We start from the raw sequence: 9,486 nt of genomic DNA, 5'->3' as shown, positions 1-9,486 counted from the left end.
AGGTACGGAGGGGACAGTGGATGTGGCAGGCACTGTGCTCATCATAGGTACCTTTGTTGTGGGTTAGGTACCTACAGCTGTAGACTCAGCACAGGGGTGGTATGGCTGAGGCTCTGCTTCTTGGTGCCTGTCTATGCTACTACTGCACTGCATCCCCTGCTCAATGCCTACACCTGGCCTTGCCTGGGCTGGACATCAGGCTGGAGTCATGGGAGCCAAGACACAGGACTGGACTTAGATATTGATGCAGTGTGTGGCCCTGGGCAGAACCTGGATGTGGTCATCTTGTGGGACCCAGATGTAGGCCCAGAAATGGAACTTGGTCATTAGTGGGATATGGCCACAAATCAGGACACAGAATATGGATAGATTGTGGTCAGTATCCTGCCCCATTCTTGAAGGTCCACAAGTATTAGTGACACCAAAGCCTCAAAGAGTCTGAGTTCCAATCCCAAATTTGGGGATCTTCTCACTATCCCAGAAGCTCCAGTTCCACAAAGAAAACAGTTCTCTTTTAGCCTGATTCTCAGTGGGTCCTGGTAGTCCAGTGAGAGACTGTGGGGAGATCCCCCCAAGCACCTCTCCTCTGCCCCACCCTATCCCAACTTCAATAAAATATCTTGTCAAACACTTGCAGATGGATTTCAAGGTCTAATTTGCTTGTGGGTTTTGTGACATTTACATGCTTTGGCAAGAGAGGGTAAGTATGTCAGATTTTAAACTAAATCATTGCAGAACATCTTCGAGGTCCTTCCTCGGCCCAGACGTCTCCTAGCCAGGTGTGTCTAGGTGGACGCCTGAAAAGTGCCGGACTTAGGGAGCCCCTCTATCTGCCATTCGACACATTATCTGTGCTGGAGACTTGACCGGTTTCCCGGGGGTTCGGTTTTTGTTTTTTGGTTTTTTGTTGTCCTTCTCAACGGTTTCCGTGACAACTCCAAAGCTGTGACCTCAGAAACGTGATAGGAACTCGCAGTTGCTCCCAACAACAGAAATGGGGTGGTCCCAAGGTTTCCTGCTTCTGTGCTGAACACCTTCCCTCCGGGTCCGCGGCAAATCTCCCCTAAGTCCTGCCGCCCCCTACCACTTCACTTCTTCAAGCGACCCTTAGCGCGAAGACGGAAGTGAAGCGCCAGGAAAGACCGGTTTGGGCGGCCTCTGTCTTTTAAATGGCGCCGACAACCCTGGCTAGCCCGCCCCCGAAGGCTACCATTGGCTCTCCCTGGCGGCTTCGCTCTCCTATTGGTCAGTGAGCTAATGCCAATGTGCAGATTGGCCCCAAAGTTTTCTTTCGGTTTCCGGTGTCCCAGCAATGGCGGCTTTGGACTCGCTGTCGCTATTCACCGGCCTTGGCCTGAGCGAGCATAAGGCCCGGGAGACGCTCAAGAACACGGCTCTGAGCGCGCAGCTGCGCGAGGCGGCGACCCAGGTGGGAGTCCCTCTGCCCTTGACCCCGGCTGCCGACTGTGCTCCAATGCCGGACCGGGTCCCGATCCCGATCTACCAACCTTGTCTAACTCATGTTTTTCTTACTGGGCGTGGGGCTTCTCTTCTGACCCCTTGGACCCCAGGCGCAGCAGACTCTGGGCTCCACCATCGACAAAGCTACCGGGACCCTGCTATATGGTTTGGCATCTCGACTCAGGGATCCCCGGCGTCTCTCTTTCCTTGTGAGCTACGTAGCCAATAGGAAGATCCATACCGAGCTCCAGCTGAGCGGTGAGACCCCTGCCTGCTCTGCCACTTCCACCTCCAACTCCTCCCTTCAGCCAATACCCCTGTCTGGCTTTGTGCCAAATCCCCCAGTGTCTCTCTATGCTCCTACTGCACTCTTTAAACCCAGGCCCTGGCAGTGAAGGGTGGAGAGGGTCACTCCTGGTGAGACTGACTGGGGAACTGTGTAGGTCTGAGGGAGAGCCTTGCTCAGAATACGATTCTTTCCCGTGGTCTCAGAGCTTCTCTAGGATGGTGCAAGGCTTAATCTCTAAGCAGGCCAGATTGTAGTTATTGGGGTTTCGTGGGGCTAGGGCCTTGTCTAACTTCTTCTTGGAGCTGAGCTACCAATCATTGGTTCTCTTTTCTCAGCTGCCCTTGAGTATGTGCGAAGTCATCCCCTGGACCCCATCAACACAGAGGACTTTGAACAGGAGTGTGGTGTGGGTGTCATGGTGACCCCAGAGCAGATTGAAGAGGCTGTGAGTCTTTCCTTAGGCATTGGGTACCTCCTTAGTACTGACCCTGGAAAGGAGTGGCTCAGGTTCTCCACCCAGGAAGAGCCAGGGTGAGAGTGTGGGTCCCTAGAGCATTTCTGAAGGACATTTTTCTGAACCACATGGTTTGTCTTTCTGCAGGTGGAAGCTGCCATAAATCGCCACCGGCCCCAACTCCTGGAGGAGCGTTATCGTTTCAACATGGGACTGCTGATGGGTGAGCAGGGCCTGGGGCAGAGGACTATGTGGTTCTCTCGGGTCATACATTCTTTTCTGGGCATAAGTGAGAGGGAGGAGAGGGAGGAATAGGAGCATTTTAAAAGTGGTCTGGCTGGGCCCAGGCTCTGGTTCTTGAGGTCAGCCAGGACATTTTCTTGTGAAAGAGAATAGGAAGTGTCCTTCTTGGCCTTTCTGCAGCTCCTTGTACCCATGTTTCTAGGAGAGGCTCGAGCTGTGCTCAAGTGGGCAGATGGCAAAATGATCAAGCATGAAGTGGACATGCAGGTGGGCAACTCCTTGAGCTGAAGCAGGCAAAGACCCTGCCATGGACAGTGCCTAGAGTCCACTGCGGGATACGTGGAGGTGGGAGGGGAAGAGACCCTGTCCCTGTTCTTATGGTGCATAGTAGAGCCTAGTGTGGCACAGCAGCACCTTGGTGGGCAGTAGAAGACTTGGGCATCTGGATTGTGCCTATTTTCCGGTGAGTTGCTTTCCTCTGAGCCTCAGTTTCCTCATCTTGTAAATAGAGGTGATATGGCCATCATCTCAGATGATGGCTGAGAATCGTAAGAGGCTGATGGCTGAGGTAGTTTATTGTCTTGATGCTGAGCCCACAGTTCCTCTCTCTAAGTGGCAGTTTTTGTTACCTGTTTTGTCACCAGCTTTTGGACTCTCAGGGGGGAAAGAGCATTTGAGGCCAGCAGAACCATATGAGGAGCAGAAATGGGATGGGCTAGGTAGGTTCTGCAAGGCAGCGTTGGTAGACAGGCCAGGAAGCCCTTAGGTGGGTAGATGGGGTCAATCAGGGGTTCCTTGAAACGGAACACTCCTGTTTCAGCCCTGACTCTGGTTTCTGCTCAGGTTCTTCACCTTCTGGGTCCCAAGACAGAGACTGATCTGGAGAAGAAACCCAAGGTGGGGCTGAGTATGGTCCTGGGTCCCTGGGGATGAGGTGGGGTGAGACTTCGGGCTGGGGAAGGGAGTATCTACCCCACTGATCCTGAGACCCTGACCCAACTTCTGGGCTTCTCTCAGGTGTCAAAAGCTCGGCCAGAAGAAAAAGACCGGAGGACAACAAAGGACATGATGGAGAATGGTGAGAGGCTTGTGGTCCCTGTCACATTCAGCTCTCTAACTTCTAGGCTTTCCACCTAATGGGTTGTTATAGCCCAGTCTCCTCAGGCCATTAGCTTACTCATCGCCCTGCCTTCCGCTGCCAGACTGGAATTCCTGGTGTTTCCTTTGTTCCCATTACCCAGACGTTAGCATGAGGAAACTGAGAAGTCTGGCTCTGTATCTCTTGTCTCGGGTTGGGGAAAGGGATCGCCTGGTTTTCTTCTGATTGTGGGATTTAGGTAGTACCAAGAGGTACCTCCCTGAGCTGGATGGGGTAGCTGTATTCCGAGGATAAGTTTTCTTTGGTGTTTTCTTCACAGGTGAGGCTGCTAACCAGGCCCTGTCTCTGATGGAGCAGCTCCGAGGGGAGGCGCTTAAGTTCCACAAACCTGGTGAGCAGGCAGATTAAAATCCTGGGGAGGGTGAGATCTTGATAGCAATTCTTACAGCCAGGGTAGGGACCCTTGGGCTGCAGCCCAGTCCTCAGGCTTGTTCTGGCCCTGGCAGGTGAGAACTACAAGACCCCAGGCTATGTGACCACGCCACACACCATGGATCTACTGAAGCAGCACCTGGAGATCACTGGAGGACAGGTGTGTGGAAGTACTGTCGGCCAAGTTTGTGCCGTCACTTGCCAAGGGGCCTGGGCTGCCTTCATACTGCTCCATCTAACCTATCACCATGGCCTCCCTGGGAAGGGGCATCTGTTCCTTGAGGGTAGTCTCAGTTCTGGCTTAATTCCTCTGTTCCCATTTCCCTTATCTCAGGTACGGACCCGGTTTCCACCGGAACCCAATGGAATCCTGCACATAGGACATGCCAAAGCCATCAATTTCAACTTTGGCTATGCCAAGGTGAGTGTGTGGGGATCTGGCAGTCAGGATGACCACTTGCTGCTCCCAAGGCTGGATACCAGAAAGGTGTCCCTGCCTTTCCTGCTGCTCCTGTAATGTGCCCAGAGCAGACAGAGGCCATGGAGGGGAATCACATATGTGATATGAGGCCAGGAATCCATTGGGCTCATTGGGAAAAAGCTGTAGGTGAGGCAGTGAGTTCAACTTTGGTGAAGTTCCCAGTGCGACTTCTCAGGCTTAGAAAGAGGATGTCTGCAGTTGGTGTAAGAAGCTTTGTTTAAGGTATTTAGATATAGGAAGATGAGTGAAACTCCTGAAGGCGTTTTCAATTCTGACATGGGAGAGCTCTGAGAATGTCCCAGTTTGATGAGTTGGACTCTGGAAGCTGGTGATGTGAAAGCTCACAGATTCTATGACTCCGTAGGCCAACAATGGGATCTGTTTTCTGCGCTTTGATGATACCAACCCTGAGAAGGAGGAAGCAAAGTTCTTCACTGCCATCTATGACATGGTGGCCTGGCTGGGTATGGGCTGGGCAAGAGCTGGGAAGAAAGATCGGGTGGTCAGTGGGCCTCTCCTTGGACCGTGGCTTGCCATTGGGTGTCCCTGGCTAGTTGCTCATACTGTGTCTTTTTCTGCTCCAGGTTACACTCCTTACAAGGTGACATATGCCTCTGACTATTTTGACCAGCTGTATGCTTGGGCCGTGGAGCTTATCCATAGGTGAGGCCAGGGCTGCCATGTAGAGCCAGGCAGGCTGCCCAGGACATAGCCATCCTGGGCGCTCATACCTGTACCCCATAGGGGCCAGGCCTATGTGTGCCACCAGCGAGGAGAGGAGCTCAAAGGCCATAACTCGTTGCCCTCACCCTGGAGAGATCGTCCCATAGAGGAGTCACTGCTGCTCTTTGAGGTGGGGTTCTGGAGGGGCAGTTGTGTCTGGGTGGGGGTGGAGGAGGAGAAGCCCCAGCGCTGAGAGGCCATCTGAGCCCTTGCTCCTGTCAGGCAATGCGCAAGGGCAAGTTTGCAGAGGGTGAGGCCACACTGCGGATGAAGCTGGTGATGGAGGATGGCAAGATGGACCCTGTGGCCTATCGAGTCAAGTATACACCACACCATCGCACAGGGGACACCTGGTGGGTGTGAGCATGGGGTGGGGCTATGGAGTTGTAGACTGGGGTGGTGGGCCATGGGTAGGGCGGAGTGGAGCTGGATGGTGGGGCCCATTGCCTATGCCCTGCAGGTGCATCTATCCCACCTATGACTACACACACTGCCTCTGTGACTCCATCGAGCACATCACCCACTCACTCTGCACCAAGGAATTCCAGGCCCGGTGAGGGAGCTGGGCCCGTGGGGTGGGTAGGGCCAGTGGGAGTCCAGAGGCCCTTCCTGTGGTCTCTCTGATCTGAGGTGGCCAGACCTGACTCTACCCTCCCACCCTAGACGCTCTTCCTACTTCTGGCTGTGCAATGCGTTGGATGTCTATTGCCCTGTTCAGTGGGAGTATGGCCGTCTCAACCTTCACTATGCTGTTGTGTCTAAGAGGAAGATTCTCCAGCTTGTGGCAGCTGGTGCTGTGCGGTAGGTGTGATTGTTTGGCTCACTGAAGGTTGGAAGTAACTAGTGGCATACACTGCCAAAGGCCTTCTCACCACCTCCTTGCCCACAGGGACTGGGACGATCCACGGCTCTTCACGCTCACAGCCTTACGACGGCGGGGCTTTCCGCCTGAGGCCATCAACAACTTTTGTGCTCGGGTATAGCCCAGTGGGCTGGCTGGGCAGGTGGGGGCTGAGCAGAACAGTTTGTGGTTGTGGATATGAGTGATGCTGATCTTTCCTGCTAGGTGGGGGTGACAGTGGCACAGACCACAATGGAACCCCATCTGCTAGAAGCCTGTGTGCGTGATGTGCTGAATGACACAGCCCCACGGGCCATGGCTGTGCTGGAGCCATTACAGGTCATCATCACCAACTTTCCTGCTACCAAGGTAGGTGTGCCACTATGTGCGTGTGTTTGGGGGGGTGCACCTGGGTCTGGGCTTGGGGGTCCCAGTGTCTAGTGTGACTCAGACATATATCTCCTGCTATAGCCCTTAGACATCCAGGTTCCCAACTTCCCAGCTGATGAGACCAAGGGCTTCCATCAGGTTCCCTTTGGACCCATGGTCTTCATTGAAAGGACTGACTTCAAAGAAGTAAGTGGGGGGTGTAAAGGGTTCTGTTTGCAGCTGACGCCAGTCCTGAGATCCCTTCATCTCTTCTCTTAGTCCACCTCTTTCCTACTTCAGATGAACCAGCCCCTGCCAGACATGGGGGTGGGAGAAAGCCTCTTGTACCTTTTTGACCTGTGCAGTCTCTTGTGTCCACACCACTTCTTACCTCTAGGAAGCAGAGCCGGGTTATAAGCGCCTGGCATGGGGCCAGCCTGTGGGCCTGAGGCATACAGGCTACGTCATCGAGCTGCAGAATGTTGTCAAGGTGAGAGCAGGCTGCAGCCTTCCTACCTCAGTGAGGTAGGATCTGGGTGCGTGCAGCCTCCAGTTCTAGTAGTGGTCTTTGGGTCTAATTGTAGGCCCCTCGACTTCCAGGGACCCAGTGGCTGTGTAGAGAGCCTGGAGGTGACCTGTAGACGGGCGGATGCTGGAGAAAAGCCCAAGGCCTTTATTCACTGGGTGTCACAGACTCTGACTTGTGAGATTCGCCTTTATGAGAGACTGTGAGTGAACAGAGCTGGGGTGCAGGCAGATAAAAGATGGGCATTGCCTGCTGTGGCTACCCAGCTGGAGTCTTGACCTTCCTTCTGGCTGCAGATTTCAGCACAAGAATCCTGAGGATCCTGCTGAGGTGCCTGGTGGATTCTTAAGTGACCTGAACCCGGTAGGCTCATGGGGTATAAGGTGAGGGTGGTGGGTCTCCCTGGCTGGATGGCCACCTGAGTTCCCTGCCCACAGGCATCGCTACAAGTGGTGGAGGCAGCGTTAGTGGACTGCTCTGTGGCCTCGGCAAAACCCTTTGACAAGTTCCAGTTTGAGCGGCTTGGCTACTTCTCGGTGGATCCAGACAGCTGCCAGGGACAGGTGCTTGAATTTACTTGCCTGCCCTTTGCACAACAGTCAGTGGTGGCTCCCATTTACTGTGCCAAGTGCTCTACCAACATTCCCTTAGTTAATCCTTACCACCTGAGATGGGGTTCATGTTTTACTGATGGGAAACAGGTTCAGAGGTCCATGCACAAAATTTTGTATGGACCCTGCCTTTCTTACTCCTCAAGTAAGAAAGGTGTAGGGATCAGGCATAGTGGTTGTTATAATCCTTATAAAATGGAGGCCCAGAGCCATCCAGTCCCCTACCCAAAGTCATAGTTATTGAGAAACTGAGTGTCCTGACCCTCAGCTCCTCTGGGATGCGGTGAGGGTAGGGTCTGGTGAGGTCTGGGCCTCCTGGCCTGGTTCTGGCTTGGTCATCATTCTTTCCCATCTGCCATCCAGCTTGTCTTCAACCGGACTGTCACACTGAAGGAGGACCCAGGAAAGGTGTGAGCTGTAAGGAAGCCCCGTGGACCTACCTCATTCTTCTGGAGGCTAGGGGTACCCAGACTCCATGTCAATAAAGAACGGCTAAATCCCCTGGAGTCTGTGTGTTATCTGTCTGCACTTCCAGCTCCTGAGGACCTTAGGGACTTGCTGGGGGTAGGGAGGAGGTGCAGTGCACACAGAGCAGTACTGACATCTTTGAAACCACTGGTGTACTTCGTAGTGCTCTAGGGCAGGGACCTGGGCCTGAATCGAAATCCTCTGCACCTGGTCTGAGGGCCTAGCTGGCTCTGGGTGCTGTTCCACTGTTAGCAACCTTGTGCTAAAGGAATCGAGGGTTTGTGTCTGCCTGTGTGCCTAGGCAGATGAAAACACCTGGTTCTCAGTCCAGTCATTCAGCAAATAATTAATGAGTGCCTACTACGTGCCAGGTAAACAAGGAGAAGAGGAAGACTTGTGCAGTGGCCTTCTAAGTTGACTGTCTAGTTGGGCAGAGGATGACCAGGCACTTGTGCAAGAGAGGTCTCCCTGGGGCCTGTGCAAGGCTGGAGGAAGTTCCTGACCAATCCTATGCCTCAGACTACTCTCAGGAGTTGACTCCTTGGGGAACCCCTAAGGACCAAGGAGATGTTTGCCAGGGCACTAGGAACAAGTGCAAAGGCCCTGAGGCCCCTTTTTAAAAAGTCTATAGCCGACTGGTTGTCCTCTGGGGCAGTGTGGGCTACTAGTGAGGTCCACGTGTGCCTGCAGCTTTAACACCCTCCACATTTTTCCTGTATACAAACACCAGGCTACCGGAGGCCCGCTTTAAGGTGGACTGGGTTGCGGAAGGCCGGATTAAGATGACAGCGGATTGTGGAGGGGGTTCCCAAATGTTAAAGACTCCTGCACGAGAGTGACTCCGGGCTTCCCAGGTGGGACGATGGTACGGGGGCGCAGAGTCTAGGTCAGCGGCTGCGGGGGCTACCTTAAGCAAGAGACCGGGCCCCGCCCCACTTGGGGCTGCGCGACTGAAGGAGGCCCAGGCACGCTGCAGAAGGTGGGTCCAGAGAGCAAGCTTGGAGCCCCAACCCGCCCAGGCTCCAACTCCAGGACGATCTCCGGCCCTGGCTCCGCCCAGCATGGAGGGGCGTCCGAGGGCGGGGCGCTCCGCCCTACACTCCTGGCTCTACTCGCTGTTTCTGCAGTCGGAGGCCCGGCCTCTCGCCTCGGCTGAAGCGTTCCCTTTAAGTTTGGCCAGGAGGCAGTCTCAACTCTCGCGGGATCCGACGCTTCGGTTATCGCGAGATGGGCATTCGGCACCCATTGGCTGTGAGGGTTGAATGTAAGATGGCGCCCAGGGAGCTGTGAGGGGAAAATCCTGTCGGTCTTGGAGCGGCGACGGCGGAACTGGGGCCCCGAGCAGTGCGGCGGGGCCGGCGGGTAGAGCGGCGGCGGCGGCGGCGACGACGTCGCCGGGTGAGGGCTGCAGTGGGGGCAGGGATGTGGCGAACCTGCGGGCCTCAGACAGCGGGCCCACCCCACACAACGGCGGGCGGGGGCGGGCGGG

General features: G+C 54.7%; 2 protein-coding genes across 6 annotated transcripts in view; both read left to right on the top strand.

Moving 5' to 3' along the window:
- The first annotated feature begins 1,270 nt into the window (after nucleotides 1-1,270).
- Nucleotides 1,271-8,035, top strand: QARS1 (glutaminyl-tRNA synthetase 1). 3 transcript variants are annotated; one of them, XM_002920551.4, is made up of 24 exons: nucleotides 1,271-1,429; nucleotides 1,572-1,719; nucleotides 2,086-2,195; nucleotides 2,352-2,427; nucleotides 2,650-2,714; nucleotides 3,291-3,344; nucleotides 3,465-3,525; nucleotides 3,866-3,937; nucleotides 4,053-4,138; nucleotides 4,313-4,399; nucleotides 4,824-4,923; nucleotides 5,044-5,122; nucleotides 5,204-5,312; nucleotides 5,405-5,535; nucleotides 5,643-5,735; nucleotides 5,846-5,983; nucleotides 6,072-6,159; nucleotides 6,249-6,392; nucleotides 6,495-6,599; nucleotides 6,790-6,882; nucleotides 6,993-7,120; nucleotides 7,215-7,281; nucleotides 7,356-7,481; nucleotides 7,893-8,035. In XM_002920551.4, the coding sequence occupies exons 1-24, from the start codon at nucleotides 1,313-1,315 to the stop codon at nucleotides 7,941-7,943; spliced, it is 2,328 nt and encodes a 775-aa protein (XP_002920597.2). In that variant the 5' UTR covers nucleotides 1,271-1,312; the 3' UTR covers nucleotides 7,944-8,035. The 3 variants fall into 3 exon arrangements, 2 of the variants coding, with proteins under 2 accessions (XP_002920597.2, XP_019656645.2); XM_019801086.2 differs by lacking the exon at nucleotides 6,790-6,882; XR_004624688.1 differs by lacking the exons at nucleotides 7,356-7,481; nucleotides 7,893-8,035 and having other exon boundaries at nucleotides 6,977-7,120.
- A 1,193-nt stretch (nucleotides 8,036-9,228) lies between these two features.
- The window catches only part of QRICH1 (glutamine rich 1), a 47,573-nt gene continuing 47,315 nt past the window's right edge, over nucleotides 9,229-9,486 (top strand). For 2 of the 3 annotated variants that reach the window (XM_034658297.1, XM_034658299.1), the window contains exon 1: nucleotides 9,230-9,395. The gene's annotated coding sequence lies outside the window, so the exon portion shown is untranslated. Of the gene's footprint in view, nucleotides 9,396-9,486 lie in introns of all 3 variants that reach the window. The other variant, XM_034658300.1, reaches the window with a different exon arrangement.

The sequence above is a fragment of the Ailuropoda melanoleuca genome, chromosome 4 (genome assembly GCF_002007445.2).
Source record: "Ailuropoda melanoleuca isolate Jingjing chromosome 4, ASM200744v2, whole genome shotgun sequence".
NCBI lineage: Eukaryota > Metazoa > Chordata > Mammalia > Carnivora > Ursidae > Ailuropoda > Ailuropoda melanoleuca.
Note: the sequence above shows the minus strand (reverse complement) of the source record. Positions and strands in the feature narration are given on the sequence as shown.